The following is a 17,814-nucleotide window of genomic DNA, read 5'->3' as shown; positions in this document are numbered from 1 at the left end:
GGGGAATAGACAAGATGACTGTTCTGACTCAGCAGTTTAAGAAGCTTTCCTGGTGGTTTTGGCTGAACCCCATGTTTCTCCTGAGGGGAGAGTGCAACCAAGCTTGTAGGTAGGAGCGCTGGGGACTGGAAAGGCAGTTCGTCCTGCAGTGAGGAGCCCCAATCCTTCCCAAGGGGCTCTGCCTAATAGTGGGTGCAGTTCCTGCTCCTTCCAGGGGCAGAAGAAGGTCCTAAACTTGGCTCTTTTAAGAGCTGGGAACAGGGAAGTCCTCCAACAGGGTTTCAAACCTACAGAAGCTCCTTCAATGTCTCCCTTTTCTGCTTTGTGGCAAAAAATACATATAATATTATTGTGTGGTTGCAGTTGTTGTTAATTAATATCAATTAGCCTAGGTTAAGTACTTGGCTGCTAATCAGAAGGTCAGTGATTTGAACCCACCAGTCACTCCACAGCAGAAAGATGTGGCAGTCTGCTTCCCTGAGGATTACAGCCTTGGAGAGACCCAATGAGGACGTTCTCGTCTGTCTACAGTACTATAATGGGTCAGAATTGACTGGAGGGCCACAGATTTGGGCAAAGGGCAACCCCAATGAGGTCTGGACATCTCCCTTTTCCCAATGAAAACCTGGAGCAAGCAACTGGAAGTGAGTTCAGGCTTAAAGGACTCCTTGGGGATGTCACTTAGCTATGACACCATTTTAATTTCTAAGGGATTCTGATGGTTTCTGGAGTGAAACAGGCTGTATGAAATTCCAGTTGTCCTAGAAATTTGGAGTATATAATCAATGACCTCTAATGGGGGGAAAAAGGGTAAGTTTCTTAAAGGTCTGTACCCCAGAACTCACCCCATCGAATGAACCTACTGCTTATTCTAGAGTTTGTGAAAATAGAGGACTTCTCAAGGAAAGAATTCACCTCCCCTTTGGAAAAGAATGGAAATGACTAACGTCACAGAGAAAGCACAGCAAAATGTCTGAGAAAGGTCCCCTTGCTTCTGTTCTGACATTATTAGCTGCAAAAGGTGCTGGACCACCTGAGGGTTCATACTCTACGCAGCAGCCGCATCTCTAGCTGAAGAAGTCCACAACACACACTCTAAATGCCCTTCGCCACCGTCAAGAGAGCTCTGGATTTAACATTATTTCATTTTGCCCAAATTCCCCAGGGAAGCTGCCCTCACCAAACTATCAGATCATTAGCTTAATCATCCATCATATATACCCAGGTCTCTTTCATGAGGGCCTCCTGGGGAAATTTCCTTTAGATATCTATGTAAGGAAGACCTCTACTTCTTTTAATCATCTGGAATTCTTTTTGATTTTTGGAAAATATGAGCTCTTTCAAGGGACTGTTTCCCTTTTTGCATTAACTGTTAGGAAGCTCAGAGCCAAATTAAAATCCAACTTTACCAACTCTGAAGCCATAACAGTATACACTTATGCACAGAAATTTCCTCAGACTTCTCCCTACTCTACCTTAGTTTTTTTTTTTTACCCTAACTTACTTTTTTACATTGTCTCAAGGTTATGTATTCTTAACGTGGTACAAAAATCTCTTCTGGAAGAGGAAGGGGCATAAAAATCAACCAATTAATCAAAGGATCTGTTCTGGAAAGAAAGGAACAGTCTGCATATATCATTCACAAGAACCCTGTCATCTGTACCTCCAATATTCCCACACCAAAATCAAACCCACTGCCACAGAGTAAATTCCAACTCATCATGGCCCTATAGGACAGAGCATAACTCACGCATAAGGTTTTCAAAGCTGTGTCTCTTTTATGGAAGCAGACTGCTACATCTTTCTCCCACGGAGCAGCTGGTGGGTTCAAACCACCAACCTTTGGGTTAGTAGCCGAGTGCTTCAACCACTATGCCACCAGGGCTCCTCAAATCCCCACAATCATGGAATAAATACTAGTCCTATCGTTCTCTACAACATCTGGCCCCTCGAAACCCAATCCACAACATAATCTGCATCTCCAGAGGCCACCCATAATCTGAGGGATGTGTTCAGGGACGGTGAGATGGATGGTCTACTCTCCGTGCCCCACTTCATCAACAGCATCTCTCCCTCCATCCCACCATCCAGAGACCTTCCACCCTCTTGCTGAACTGCAGGAATCCCATGTCCCGCACAAACCAGGTTCCAGAGCTGCCCAGGTAGAAACAGTCACGCTGGAACAACTGTCAAGGCCCATCCCTAACCTGCCTTAGCCATTAGGCTAGGAAATACCCCAAGGACATAGAGCCCCACCTCACTCAAGGGTCTGGTTGAAAAGTTAGCACCTGCCAGAAGTTAGGCATAATCAAAACTGAAATGCGGTTATCACTTTCATTACCCATAAGAACATAACATTCTATGGCTCCAACCTCTAATTCATCCTCAGACAAAGCTTCTCTTGGGTCCTCAATTAATCAGTATCTTTCTTGGGCACACTGCAATCCCCTCACCACACACTTGCCTAGCCAACTGAAAAATGTGCTTACTGCTCTGTCAATGGGAAGGATACCCTTCAAATCACTCACACATTCTGAAGGGTTTGCCAACGTGCCTGAGCTGTGTTAGACTTGAGGGCAAGCACTGCTATGGGGAAATGCTGAGACCCACACCCCAGGTCTCAACCGGGGGAGATTTTGTCCCCGGGGGGCACCTGGCAATGTCAAGACATTACTGACTGTCACTACCGGGCAGGTGTTACTGGTATCTTGGGGGTAAGGCCAGAGATGCCTTTGCCTACTACTTCAAGGATGCTGAACTCATGAAGGTCTTCCATCTGAACACAGCAAAGTGAGCATTGTCAACTGTCTAAACATTGACAGCCACTTAGAGAATTATGTGAGCGTATTGGAAAAGAGGGTGCTTAGGTGAGGGGGAAAAAAAAAAGACTTGACCATTAGAAGCAATTAGCATTTTCTATAAGACTTAATTTCTGCATTTACAATCAATCACACTGGGTGGGTACTGAGCAGGTAAAAGGCTAGGTAAGGCCCAGGTTTAATGCCTGGTCCTGTTCAGGAACTAGCTAGTACGGCCTTAAACCAACTGCAGCTTTGCATGGGCTCTCTCAGTGGGGTTAGAGGATCCCATAACTTCCGATAATACAAACGCAAGGCGGCATTCTCAATCACATTAAGAAACCGGAAACTGATACGATAACTTACCATCCTGCTTGGGAGACGGTTCTTTGAGTTCCTTCTTATTTTTTCGACCCTCCCGCCCAGAATGGTCGTCTCCTAAATCTATGACAAGTTCACTCTCTGAATCGGAGTCCAGGCCCAAATGCACTGTCGGGGAATCCGTCTCATCTTTCCCCTTCAGTTTGTCCTTGGTGGGATGAGGTGAAGGTTTTGCTTTCTCTGGAAAATCCTTCTCGGGCTCCGGGCTCGTCTTTTCCTTGACTGCCCCCAGGTCCGCCTTGTCGCTGGCGGGCGAAGCGCTTTTCAGCTCCTCCTTCATCTCCACTGGGTTCGTCGGTTTGGGCTTTTTTTTGACAGCAGATGGCTCTTTGTCCATCCGACCACCCTCTTTGTCTTCGGTATCTTCCGGCTCGTCCTTGGGTTTCTGTTCATCGTCACTGATATACTCACTATCACTACTATCTGACTTCTCGGAATCCTCCGAATCGCTGCGCTCTACGGCTGTATAAACGTCTTCTGAGATTTCATTGATGCCTAAATTCAAAAAGAAAACCCAGCATGTGGCGTAGTCACAAAATAAAGAGCAGGACCAAAAACCCAAACATTTTCCACGCCAGACGTTGGAGTAGAAAAACATTTCACATCGTATCATACCAGCCTGGCAGGGTTAGCAGTGAACTGACGTCGCAACTGACTACAGCTGACAAAAGGAACTTGTGCTTGGAGAGGGTCTTGGTTATTAACATTCAAAGAAGATGTGGAAACCGACAACGTACAATTTTAACTTATGGAGCACCAAGTCTTTGTAACGTTGGTAATAATTGGGACATAGAGGATGGGAGGGCTGGGAGAGACCACCAGAGATGAGCTGTTAAAATCGACCCATTTTATAGATTAGCAAACAGAGACCCAGAGAAATCACTTGCCCTAAGACACAGAGAAAACCAAGACAGAGGCAAGAGCAGAATCCTGGGCTCCTGACCCACCACCTAGTCAGTGCTCCCCCCACTCACTCCCAAAGTAGTACAGTATTTGACTCATGCGTCTAGGGCTTCAAGAAATAAGGCAAAGCCTTAAAGTGAAGATTACAAACTCAATCCACATGCCACGTCTCGCCAGCAGGCATGTTTTATTTGGTTTGCCAAAGGAGTATTTTTTTGTTTTTTAATTCTGACTTTCACTCAAGCCTTGTTTTTGAATTCTGCACATTCACAAATCAGGACCCTTCACACAGATACCAAGATGGCAGGCTTCACTGGGAAGAACAAATGATGTGGCCACATGGGTAACATTCCTGCAAGGCAACAGATGGCTGGAGCCCAGAAGCCGCTGCCCCTGCAGGCAGGCACACATTCTGCAGGTGAGCCGGGGCCCAGCCCTCCCTCGGCTCCCTGCACCAACCACTGCGTCTGTATCGCTCTCCCACTTACAGGAGACTCAAGGGCCAAGTCTCTATCAAAAAGAGAAAACACCACAGGCAAGTGTTTCACACACGAAATCAGTAAAAAGCATATTTCTCACCACAGGTCCATTTAGCCATTTACAGTTCCTGTTTGCAGTAATGTGTTGAGTGTCACCAGGCTGTAGGAAGATAACACCATCTCCTAAAATTCTGAAAGCAGGAAAGTCCAATCTACCCTTTGTACAGTCTTCATTCTAAAGCAGTCGCCACCACATGGCTTGAAGAGTGGGGTCACTGTGCTGATCCACATACACTGAAGAGAAACTCACAAAAGCGAAAGACCCACGAAAGCCCAGGGGCACTGAGCCAAACTGCCAGGCAGTTGTATCTGCCGCCACCAGGGCTCAAAGGCATGGCAATCAAAATACAAAAATGTGATACCGTTTCTGGGTCCTAGGGCTTGTGCTACTCAGAGTTAATGGTCAGAGCCAAGAAAGACAAATATGACCACACAGGTGCTAGGGAAGGATGGAGCCTAAAGTATGGATTCAAATCCCAGCTCCTCGGCTTTTATCAGCTACGTGGCCCTAAGTGAGTGACCTCTCTGAGTCTCAGCCTCTTCATCTGCAAAGTAGGAGGGACAGGAAAATAAATGCACACTGCTTAGCATAGCGCAAGGTACACAGGAAGCCCTCAGAGCTAGCCACCTGCATGGAATGACCCACGAGGCATAGTGAAGCAACCTGCCAAATCTCACCCAAGCAACTCCATGTCCTCACCAAACAGGCCACCCAAGGAGGAATGGTCTCCTGTGCACAGCCCCGGACAGCCCCTAACACTTACAGACAGGCTAAGCGTCACCTTGGAGTGGCTCTCTCTCCTGAGGCCCAGCTCTCCCCGACATCTTAATAAATACTCTCTTCATTTGAACAAATACTCCAGAGCCTCTATTATGTACATAAGCACCTTGGAGAAGGCAAATCTTACAAGACAAAGTCCCTGCCCTCAAGGAGCTTCCAGTCTAGATTGGGACAGATACTTCCTCACTGATGCTTCCAAGCAATAAGTACCAAAGGAGGCGGGCAGGTGGGAAGAACAGTCAAGGGAGACTTCCTGGAGGAGGTGATACCTGAGCTCAGCCTGAAGGAGGAACAGGATTCAGGCAGGCAGTGTGAAGGCAGGCAGCACAGGGAAGAGGAAGGGATGCAATAGGTACAGATGCAGGAAAGGTGGCCAGGTGGGAAGTGGCCCAGTCTGGAGGGGACAGGGTTTTACGTTGGACACTTGTGGACATACATATGCAAACTGATGTTCAGACACTGATGAGCACCAAGAAGGCGAACACAGGCAAACTCGGGAGACTCACTGTGCTTCTCAGCCTTCTGACAACCTGCCCCTCTAATTCTCAGACTGCTTCCGCTAAAGAACAAATGCTGGTGAATTCAAAGGGCCTTTCTGAAAAATTAGCTAGCGAGCCTGAAATAGCTTGCCATAAGTGGGGATATGTTGTAGCTGAACAAACATGACAAGGTTAAAGCAGACGCTAAGAGCAGCCAGGACTCAACCCTTATCCCATCCGGGTGGTATCCTATGACGAACGATAATATTAAAAGCAGGCGAGGCAAATGACATACCTAATTGTGCTTTGCAGCTCTCTATGGTCTTGTCGAGGTTGAGCTGGAACCTGCTGCGGATCTGCCGCTTGGGGGAGATGAGTGGGACGGGGGTGGACTGCTGCTGGACCGACTCGCTCAGCTCCTTCAAATCCATCTCGGCTTTGCTGCGGTCTGGAAGACACCATGCCACCCTCGTAAGACCAGGCACTCGGGAGGTTAACAAACAACTCTCATGGCTCGGCCCGCTCTTCGCAAAGCCGCAGCCAAACACGGATTTCAGAAGCCAACGATTAAAAGAAAAAGTTTCTCGTCATTTCTCCCAACGGTACCATCTGTTCAAAGCGGGGTGCCCGAAAGATAATGGCCCACATAAACATTTGGCAGATTGACTCAGTCTACCCAACAATCATCTGCTTGGGTCTAGGTATTTAAAAGGTACAATCCCAGCTAGATGGCTCCGTGTATCGGTCAGCTTCGCCAGTGATCCTCGAAAGCTGAAAGTTACTGACATGTTCCATCTCACTATCAGCAGATAAAGTCACACGGAGCCAGGAAGTGCAGGCCCAGACAGAGAGGGCTTGTATCTGATAAGCAGGGATGTCCATTCCCCATTTACCCTGGAGGCTTCGTTTTTCATTCTTAATCTAGTCTTGGAGCTCAGACTAGAGAGGGGTAGGAAAACAGCAAGTAGGCAAACCTTCTAGGCAGCCTGCTACATTCCCTTTGGCAGACAGCTTTTATTTGAGGAAATATGAATAGATTAGCTCTGGATAACACAGTCACGTCATTCAAGTAAGAGTCAAAGCCCCTCACCATAATCCCCAAGCAAAGACCTCTGACTGATGAAGGAGCCCCAAGACCCCATCCCCACCATTCTGCTGAGGGTCTTTGTATAGCCAGTGGATCATATTCCAAAAGGTACAATGAGTTTTTATTTCTTGAATTCCTTTCCCATCTCCTCTAACACCCGATGCCATCAAGTCAATTCTGACTCACAGAAGCTTTACAGGGCAGGGTAGAAGTACCCATGGAGTAGTCAGGGGAATGGGTTGCCACGTCGTTCTCCTGTGGAGTGACTGGATGGCTTGAACCACCAATCTTTCAATTAGCAGCCAAGCTCTAAGTCCTGTGCCACCAAGGACTCTGCGTGCCTCTTGGAGTGCCCCTAAAATTAAGGTGGCTGCAAAGGCAGGTAGGAAGGACTATCTTTCACCTTGCCTGTGACAGGTGGCATCCCCTCCAAATGACTCAACGCAGAGAACAAGGGCTTCTGCCTTAACCAGAGGATACCAGAAAATAGGTCAAAAAGCACGTGACATCCAGACCAAAGGGCAAAGAGAAGCCACTTGTGGAGTTAAGGTTGTGTGTCCACTTGGCTGGGCCTAGTTGAGTGGCTGGGCAGCTGGTGGTAGTTATTCCCCATGATGAGACTGGCAGTCAGCTCCATGGTGGGACCTACCACAAACAGCTGAGTAGCTGCTTTGGGGATGTGGTCTGCTTCCTGTATATAAGCAGCAGCTTTGGGCGTGGTCTCTAACTTATGGCACTCTTGTAGCCCGCATGTAGCTGAGTCATTGTTCAGCTGCCTGCCTTGCTCTGCCGACCTTGGGACTTTCAATGGACTTGAATCAATGGCCTGCCATGTTATTTGGTAACATTGGGACTGTGCGTTTTTACTTGTCAACCCTGGGTTTGTCAGCCTCAGCAGCCAGCAGCTGTCTGAGTGAAGAAAAGCCTCCAGCTTCAGTGGGCCAGGAGCAGGAGGCAGAGCTGAAGCCTGAGACTGAGGGGCTTTCACCCAGCCCCTAGAGCCTGGCACTTTAAACTCGGACTTAAGCCTCCAAACTATAAGAGAATAAACTCCTGTTTGGGGTATATTCCTGTCAGAGTGGCACTAGGTAACCAAAACACCACTCTAAGCCTATTCCAATTAGCTGTGAAAAGGCCCCCAGCCTTCCTGTTCATTTCCTTGTGACCCCACCCCAAATTCTCATTTCCCTTTATTAGGCTGTTAAAGAAGCCACAGGACACAGCCCAACAGCTAGACTGGAAGAGCCATTCAAGCCTTCACTCTCTCATCTCCTTGTTTTATTTTGTTTTCCAACATAACCCCATACACCATCCAGTAAGGGTGCACTCTCTTACACATCCGCAGATCAGTTCCTTCAAAGTGACCAGAAACAGACCCCTAAAGCCCCAACAACCCAATCACAAGGGACCAGCACCAACAAAATTGCTCCAACTTGATTCTTTCACTCTAACAATATCCCCACCAAGATAATATTAGGAAGGACCCCTTCCCACAAGACACACTCAGCCATCAGGCCCCCAAGAAGACTCCAGAGTGCTCAGCGCAAGCAGACACACTCATCCTTGTAATTGAGGAAAATCTATCTGTGTGTTGTTGATCAGAGACTCTCCGCAGAGGTTGGACAGGACTGCACAAAGACGGCAGTGAATACCACACAGCCACCGCCTACAGAGAGAAGACTGACCATTCAAACTTGAAAGAACTAGAAAAATACTTATACCTGCCTCTGAATGCGAGTAACTTGAAGCGCACCTTATGAAGCGTGAAACAGTGATAAAATAGCAAGGGGAAAAGAAGAGAAAGGACTGAGACGCATAAAAAGAAAAGAGAAAGACCAGATTGAAAAGCAGTACAAAGAAATAGGGCTTAAAGACTTAAACAGTTAAGCTGCAAGTAAAACATCAAAAGGGGAAGGCTACAAGGCCTGTCTTTTAAGTTCTACTTTCTGAAATGAGAAAGCATCCCAGATTCCAGAAGGAAAAGGCAGCCTTTTCAAGCGTGAAATTGGAAAAGTGTCTCACAAAAACATTTTCTGTGAGGGAAGGCTGGCGAGTGTTCATCAACGTCCTCACTAACATATGGGTAACAGATTTCACAAAACCAGGGAAAAACTCAATCTACTAAGACCAGAGGTCGGCAAACGTTTTCTGTAAATGGCCTAAGAGTAAGTATCTTAGGCTTTGCAGGCCATTTGGGCTCTGCTTCCAAAGCACTCATAAAGGATATGTGAATAAATGGGTGTGGCGGTGTTCCAATAATACTTTATTTACATAAAAGGGTGAGGTGCCAGATTTGATCCATGGGCTACAGTTGACAACCCCTGTAACTAGTCCAGTGATTCCTGACCTGTACACTAAAATCATCTGTACCAAACCAAATTTGTTGCCCTCTAGTTGATTCCAACTCACAGAGACCCTACAGGACACAGCAGAACTGCCCCATAGGGTTTCTAAGGCTGTAATTTTTACGGAAGCAGACTATCATTATTATCTTTCTCTCACTAAGAAATGATGGATTCGAATTGTTGACCTTTCAGTTAGCAGCCAAACTGTTTAACCACTGTACCACCAGAGTACCTTGAAATCATCTGTACAGCTTTAAAAACATACTGATGTCTGGGCCCCGCCCCCAGGGAGTGAGTTAACTGGCCTAGGGAAAAGGCTTGGACATCAGGTCTTTTAGAAGTTCCCTCACCAAACTCAAACTCACTGCCATCAAGTTGATTCCAATTCATAATGGCCCCCTTTGGGTTTCTGAGACAGTAAATATTTATGAAAGTAGATTGCACCAGTCTTCCTTCCACAGAGTGGCTGGTGGGTTTGAACTGCCAATCATCTGGTTAGTAGTCACATGCCTTAGGCTCTACGCCACCAGAGCTCCCTAAAAGCTCCTAGGTGAACCTAATTGGTAGCTGAGGCTGAGCACTCCTATATCAAATCAATCTTCTATGTGAGTCAAGAATACTCCTCACCATTTCCCTAAACTCTTGCGTATCTATGTTAATAGCATGACTCTTCTAAACAAAGATAGACAGACATCTTACCAAAATAATCCAGTTACGTGCATGTATCTCTGTGTATGTCTAAAGTAAACACAGCCACTTAACTGCAGCCTGAAAAGCCTGCACCCCAAGAGGAATGGAAAGAAGGTAACGTATCTCATTTTACAAAATAAGATCGCTCTGGTCAATAAGGTAGGAGCTCTGGTGGCATAGTGCCTAAGGCATTTGACTGCTAACCAGAAGGCTGGTGGTTCAAACCCACAGGCCACTCTTCGGAAAGAAGACGGGGCAATCTACTTCCATAGTGATACTGCCTTGGAAACCCAAGGAGGGGTTGCCCTGAGTCGAAATTGACTCGATGGCAGTTGAGTTTGGTCTTTGGTTTTGGTCAGTAAGATCCCATTACGCTTATTCTAAGAAGAAAGCTACCAAAGGTGGTGGGCTGGGATCAGGTCCCTGGAGCAGACCTTTGGGATTTCGGCCAAACGCAATTATCGTCCCCGAACTTTCAGCTGCGTTTTGCCTCTTGGCTCCACCACAGGGAGGAAAGAAGGGCTTTCTGTTCTCAGCTCCCAGCAGCTTATCAGGACTTCTTCCACTCCTGCCCTTCTATGGCTGGAATATCTTTTAGAATCCACCCTTGCTGCCAACATATTGAACTTTTCAGCTGATACGAAGACGGCTTAAGCTATAAATGGAAACCCGGAAGGAAAATACACATGCTAGAGAAAGAAGTACAAGCTTACCCTGGAGCAAGCAGAACCGTCTCCTAGCAGGCAATTTGGCACTATCTCTGCAAATGTCAGCCGCCAGCGTCCCCTGGCCCACCAGCTCCACTTCAAGGAATTTATCCTATGGATACACTCCCACGTGTGCAAAATGGTCTGCCCCTGTACAAAGCAGCTTCATTGCAACTATGTTGCCAATAGCAAATAATGGGAAACAAACTAGAGACAATAAAAAAAAAATGAGGCACCGGGACAAGTTACAGCTCACCTTTAAATGGAATAAACTGCTGCCCCGAAAATAAAACAGAGATAGATCTCCGTGATAGCGGAAGTCAGCCTGTTCAATGAAAAATGAAACGATGATGGATGGAGCCCACTAACACTGGTGCGGGGAGAAAAGGACACAGAACACAGATGTATACATGTCCATCTCAGGAGTTTTTCAACATCGGCCCTACTGACATTTGGGACAGGATAACTCTCTGTCTAGGGGGCTGTCCTCGCACGGGAGGATGTCTCACGGCATCCCTGGTCTCCACCCACTAGATGCCAGCAGCAGCCACGTCCCAGTCATGATCGTAAAGCTGTCTGCAGATATTACCAAACTTCCCCCAGTGGGGAAAACGTCCTGGGTTGGGAACCCTGATGTTTACCTCAAAGAGCTCTCCAAGACAACTGAAAAGGAGCGACGGTGGCCCCCTCTGGGGAGGAGGCCCAAGGGCAGAAGATCATGGGCTCCATTACCTACGAAAACCAAAATAAACCTTCCAAGAGAAGATACAAAGGCGCTGTGGTGGCGTAATGCCTAAGGCACTTGACTGCTAACCAGAAGGTTGGCGGTTCAAACCCACCAGCCGCTCTGCAGAAGCAAGACTGGGAAATCTACTTCTGTAAAGATTTACCACCTCAGGAACCCAAAGGGGGTTGCTGTGAGTCAGAATCAACTTGATGGCAGGGGGTTGGGTTGGGTTTTTTGGTAAAGAAAATATAAACACTTGGTTTTCAGTTTTTAACAAGCAGAGAGAGAGAGACAGCTAGCTCTGAAGCTGTAGGCGAAATTGGAATGGACAGACTTCCAGGAACCACAAAATGGCAGCTCTTTCAAGGGAACAGCATCGTGTAAAGAGGCCCCGGGAGGCGCTGTCTCATCAGTCAAAGCCCAGCTAGGCTTCCCCACCTCATTCACTTGATCTCTCCACAAAGAACACACAACATCTGAGAAACCTGGCCCCAGCTCCACATCTATGCCCTCAAAGAAGGTGACTTTCAAGGCATCACTTTATGCAGAGAAAGAGACCTCGTCAGCGACAGTGGAGAAATAAACAAGCCGAGAAGCTCGGGGTCTGACAACTTTCCATAGCTCCGTCGGCATCTTCAACAGCGCATCGAGGCACGTTTTTGTCATTACCAGGAGTAGTGAACCTCTGAGTTTGTTCTGCTCAAGGTAAACACCCCATTAGAGAGAAGAGACCGATTACCAGAGAAAGCAAACAGGAGTCTTGGAGAAGAGAAGAATTCCATCCTCCTCTCTCCTACTCTCATGAATCCATTCTTCTTTATGACTTATTTATAACGGCGCAGTCACAGAGGGAGGGAGCTCCGGTAACAATCACAGGGCTCAGCTCCTTGCCGTGGAGAAGACGCCCACAGCACGAACAGGGGTCGGGGAGTCGGTGAGCAGCAAGAATCAGTCTCCTCACAAACCTCGCCTGGGTCATGCTACCATGGCTTGCTAGCAGTCCTCAAGTCAGTTCAACCCACGGCAACCCCGCGTCATTAGGAGTTGGTCAAGCAACCGACTGACAACTCACGGGCCCGTTTTTGTATTTTTGGTTCTATTTTTGTTTGGCCCCAGTACAGCTATTTTTTTGTTTCATTTATTTTTGTTTTGTTTTTTAAATGAATCTGTCAACTCTGAAAAACTAGGAGACTTCACATACAAATCAGGATTTCTGTCTTTCTTGAGAATTCAGAATGTGACAAAGTTTAACTGGCGCAAACAGCTTCCTCTAGAAAGCTCACTCTGTCCTCCCTACTGTCACCATTCAGAACCCGCATTCATCTTACCCGCTGGCCCCTGCAGCTGGCCTGTTATTCAACACACACAGGAGCCCCGGGCCTTCAAAAGCCATAATGAGGCCCTGCTGGAGGCATGTCAGGTCACTCTCCAGGTTAAGAGGCCAAGTTTTGCAGTCAGACTGCCTGAGTCCAAAGGCCAAACTCTACCCAAACCAAACCATGTGCGATCTTGGGGAAGTAGCATTGCTTCTTTGTTCCCACTTCTGTAATATCACCTACCTTTTTTTTTTCCCCAATGGTTTTAATTCACAGACAGTAAAATTGACTTTTTCGGGCATGCAATTCTGAGTTTTAACACATGTACAGATTCATAAAACAAACTTTGCAAACAGAATACGGAACAAACAATTCCTTCTCCTTCAGAATTAACCCTATGCTTTATATCAAACCCTCCCTCCCTCCAGTCACTGATTTGTTTCCTGTCTCTGTAATTCTGCCTTTCCCAGTTTTTTTTTTTTTTCAGTTGTTGCTGTTTTTAGGATGAAGTAGTGTTTCGTCAGTCATGCACATTTCATCATGATCCCTGGCATGCTGTGTCTTCCTGCAAGTAGCTCCATGGACAACAGACCCGACCAAGCCCCATGATGCATTTGGGCTCAGCTCCGGGGCAACAGAACAAGAGTTACTCAGCATTTCTCACCACTTTTCAGGCTTCTCTACCCCCGGGATATGTCTATCAATCAGTAACTGATCCCCCCTTTAAGTAAATGAAATCCCAGCTCATAAGATGCCCACATTTCCAGTACTTTTCGTTCCACCAACAATGAGTGTGTATAGTGAAATGAACTAGCGGGAAGCTTGGAGTCCATCACTCCCACCCACTGAAATACAAGGCAGGAAGAACTCTTCATCCCTAAAAGGTCCCAAGCCAGACCAAACGAGTCCCAAGGAGACCCAAGGACTGCCTGCTGGGGAGAGAAGCTCGTTCTTGCCAAGCATGACTGGCAGAGAGGAAAGTCATCCTCAGATGCCTCCAGACAGCCATGTGGGAGGAGAGGTAGCAGGAAGGTGTGAGAAAGCAAACCGTGCTGCTTAGAACGATGGAAGTTCCCCAGGTCAGCAAACCAGTCACCTTTCACTTAAGGGGAGAATTCCCACCAGTTCATCTGAATTGGCTCCCAGTTCACCTTTTCACCTTGACTGCCCAACAGGTGAGCCTTTGACCCACTGGCCTCCGTGGAAAACCGAGGCTGTCCTGCAGCCTTGCTGCCTCTGGTTCTGTGATCGTGGGCGCCCCGATCCTGCCCTCCGGACCCTGGTTTATTCCACCATAAAAATGGCACTGTACACAAGACGGACTGAGGCACTGCCCTTCCCATCCCGAAACCCTCTACGTTCCAGGCTTCCGGGCAACATGCTGCCCTGCAGTTCCTTTCTCTTGGTCCATTGTTTTCTTCCCAGTCTCCTGTGCTGGCTTCTTTCCTCTCCCTGATTTCTACACACTTAAGTTGCAAGGCTCCCAATCTTTTGCAGTGCTCTAGCCCAGGGTCTCTCAACCTTAGCACTACTATTTGGGCCAGATAATCCTTTGTTTTAGGAGGCTGTCCTGAGCTCTGTAACTTCTACCTACTAGAAACCAACAGCACTCCCAAAAATGTCTCCAGACATTGCCAAATGTCCCCAGGGAGGCAAAATCACACCACAGACACTCCCACTGAGAACTACCCCTCTAAACCAAATCTCATGTATAATCAAGATGCACAGAACTGACCTCCTGCTGCTATCTGGCCGCAGGCACCCTGGCTCATGCCTCCAACTTCTCTGGTAGGTAGACCTAGGGTCTACCAGGCATCTCAAACTTATAGACTCTAACCTGGCCTCCTGACTCCCTCCCACATCTGCCACACACAGATCTGCCTGCACAATTACTGGCACAACCACTGTCCAGTAACTAAAGCCACAAAGCCCTGGCGTTATCCCTGGCTCCTTGCTTTCTCTCAACAGCCCACATCCAATCCCCAGCAAATCCTGCTGGCTCCACCTTCAAAGGCTAGCCAGAAGCCAACCACTTCTATCCACAGCCCAGTTACCACCAGGTCTGGGCCACCCTCGGCTTGCACCTGAATTATCCCAACAGTATCCCAACGGCTCTTCCCACTTCTCCCCTTCTCACCCCAACTCCATATGCTGTTATTGTTGTTGGGTGCCATCAAGTCGGTTCTGACTCACAGCAACCCATGTACAACAGAACAAAACACCGCCTGGTCCTGCACCACCCCCACAATCGTAGCTATGCTTGCACCCACTGTGTCTAAGCATCTCTGTGAGGGTCTTCCTCTTTGTCACCGACCCGCTACTTTACCAAGCATGACAGCCTCTCTAAGGACCAGCCCTCCTAATAACATAATAACGAAGTCTCCCCATCCTTGATTCTAGGGAGCACTCCAGCTGTACTTCTTCCAAGTCTATACAGAGCAGGGTTTCTCAACCCTGATGTTTGGGACCAGATAATTCTTTGTAGTGGGGGACTGTCCTGAGTCCTGGAGAATGAGTTAGCAGCATCCCTGGCCTCAATCAACTAGATGCCAGTTGTAACCCCCAACCCCAGTTATGCTTAAGACAAATGTCTGCAGACATTGACAAATGTCCTGAGGGCAAAACCATCGCCTGTTAATAACCACTGACGCAGACTATATTCTCAGCATGACAGCCAGCATGGTGGTTCTATTTAGTGAGTTCACATCCCCTGTACTCAAACTCCTCTGAAACAGGATCTGCAGGGCCCCTACTCTTGCTGACACCATCTCCAAGCCCTCTCCCTCCAACTCACTACACACCAACTTAGTTCTTACTCTAGAACCTTTCAAACTCTTGATCCTTTCTTCTAGGATGATCTTCCTCCAGACACTGCCATGGCTGGTTTTTCAAAACCATGTAAATCTCAGCTCAAATGTCCCATCCTCAAAGAGGTCCTCACGATTCCCATGACTCATGGCCTTCACCCCATCCTGCCCTTCACTGTCCCAATATGACGGCAACACCTTTTGCCCCCAACAGCTTCCATCACCGAGTGAATGCCTAGGTTATTAACTAAGATCACTGTCTCGCCCTCTCTAGAACCCAAGCTCGAGACCAGCAAGGGCCTTACATGAGCTGCTCACCACTCTACAGCCGCCCACGCCTAGAACAGGACACAGCACATGACAGATGCTCAACAGCAATTGGGGGTCATGGGGTGAATCTTCAAATAATAACTGCATACTTGGTTACTTAACATTTCCAGAACCAATTTTTGCTGGAGACTTTGGCCTCAGGCACTACTTTTTAAACTAAAACCCAATAGGTTAAAATAATAATAATGCAGGGGCTGAAGTCCAGCACTAAAAAAAAAAAAAAAAAAAGGAGACAATTAAGAAAACAATGTATCATACATTGGTGAGTAACCACAGGGGTCTTAAAAGCTTTCCAGCAGCCATCTAAGATACAGCTAAATGGTCTCCTATGGTCAGAAGCAAGGAAGAAAACAATGGGCATTTGGAAACAATCAGCCCTAGGACATGATGGACCTCAAGACCAGAAGAACTAGATGGTGCCTAGCTACCCACTCAGGAAAGGATCAAAACTGGAGATCCGGATAGATTGAAGGAGAAACATGGAACAAAATCCAAAAACACAATAATGACAAGAATTACTGGTTGGAAGAAGTCTGGTGGGACCCCCCCAATACTATGGCTGCGGGATATACATTGGGCCTGGGATAAAACTCACTCCCAAGGACTGGCTCTCAGCACAACAGTAAATAAGATGTACACGCAGACCACTCAACCCAGGGCAATACACTCACATAGTGTACAGAGATACATCCCTTGGAACAATCAGCCATGGGGCACCAGAGGGGCAACATTCACGCGGAGGAAAAGCCTGACCAAAGGAGTGCATAACTATGAAGGCACGGAGGTGGGGGAATTACTGGGCAGGGGGGGAGGAGAGTGGGTTAGGGCTGGGGATGGTAACTGGGGAATCAAACCAAATGTACATGAAATGCTGCATGTAAAACAAACTCTGCTCGTAAATGTGCACCTAAAGCACTATTTGAAAAAAAAAAAAAGAACTGAAGAAGTGAACAAAAAGAACTTGAATATAACACATTGGCCCATATTTATTTATAACGTTTTCAAAACATTGTTTGTTTGGGGTGGGGAGGAACAGTATATCAGAGTAGGCTGCACACAGGAAGGAAAATATTGATCCATGAAAACTTGTTTCCATCCTGTATATGCATTATACACGCAGACCTCAGAGACACTGTAAATAAAGCAAATACTGCAATAAAGCGAGTCACATGAATTTTCTGGTTTCTCTTTGCATATAAAAACATATGTTTACACTACCCTGTAGTCTATTATAGTGTGCTACATTACGAAAAAGTTTAAATATTGTTGAGAATGACCAAAATGGGACAGACACAAAGTGAGCACATGCTATTAGAAAAACGGCACCGACAGACTTACTCAAGGCAGGGTTGCCACAAACCTTCAATCTGCAAAAAGCGTGAAATAAAATGAGGCATGCCTGCATACATTCACATACATGAGAACTGGATTAATGCAGTCAAGGGCGATGAAGGTTGCAAACACCGGCCTAAATAAACCACCTCATGCCAGTGAGCCCCAGGAAATCCCTTACTTGTTCCTATTCCTGATCTCTCCTCACCCTCCCCCACTGGACTCTAAACTTTTTTGCACAAAGAGTTCAAAGTTCAAGAACCACTCCCCCCAAAAATAAGATATCACAACTTGCGAAAATATTTGTAGTTACCACAGAAAGATACTTCCAAAAATTCCGACTGACCAAGGTTAAGGTTCAGGATGCTCCCAGTGGTGCAGGTTTTGTCTGCTTTGGGCATGACCGGCGTTGAGGCTTGGGGAGAGAAAGGTTTCGGGCTACCAGATAAACTCCCGGCTTGGCCCGTCTTGGTCGAGGCTGGTGAAGCTGGAAAAATATGCAACTGTTAAAAAGATTTAGAAACAAACAAACAAAACTTTCAGGTGTAGGGTAGGGGGAGAGTGGAGGAGTTAGGGAACTATATGTGATTTG

General features: G+C 47.0%; 1 protein-coding gene across 1 annotated transcript in view; it reads right to left on the bottom strand.

The window, feature by feature from the left end:
- The window catches only part of ZMYND8 (zinc finger MYND-type containing 8), a 135,730-nt gene that overhangs the window by 23,021 nt on the left and 94,895 nt on the right, over positions 1-17,814 (bottom strand). Inside the window, exons 12-14 of the mRNA XM_007938335.2 lie at positions 17,569-17,709; positions 6,177-6,329; positions 3,165-3,674 (exon numbers count right to left, since the gene is read on the bottom strand). Coding sequence (XP_007936526.1) covers positions 3,165-3,674; positions 6,177-6,329; positions 17,569-17,709 — 804 coding nt within the window. The remainder of the gene's footprint in view (positions 1-3,164; positions 3,675-6,176; positions 6,330-17,568; positions 17,710-17,814) is intronic.

Source organism: Orycteropus afer, unplaced genomic scaffold, assembly GCF_000298275.1.
Source record: "Orycteropus afer afer isolate SDZICR_OR568_19922 unplaced genomic scaffold, OryAfe1.0 scaffold00049, whole genome shotgun sequence".
Taxonomy (NCBI): domain Eukaryota; kingdom Metazoa; phylum Chordata; class Mammalia; order Tubulidentata; family Orycteropodidae; genus Orycteropus; species Orycteropus afer.
This window is presented reverse-complemented; position numbering and strand designations above follow the sequence as displayed.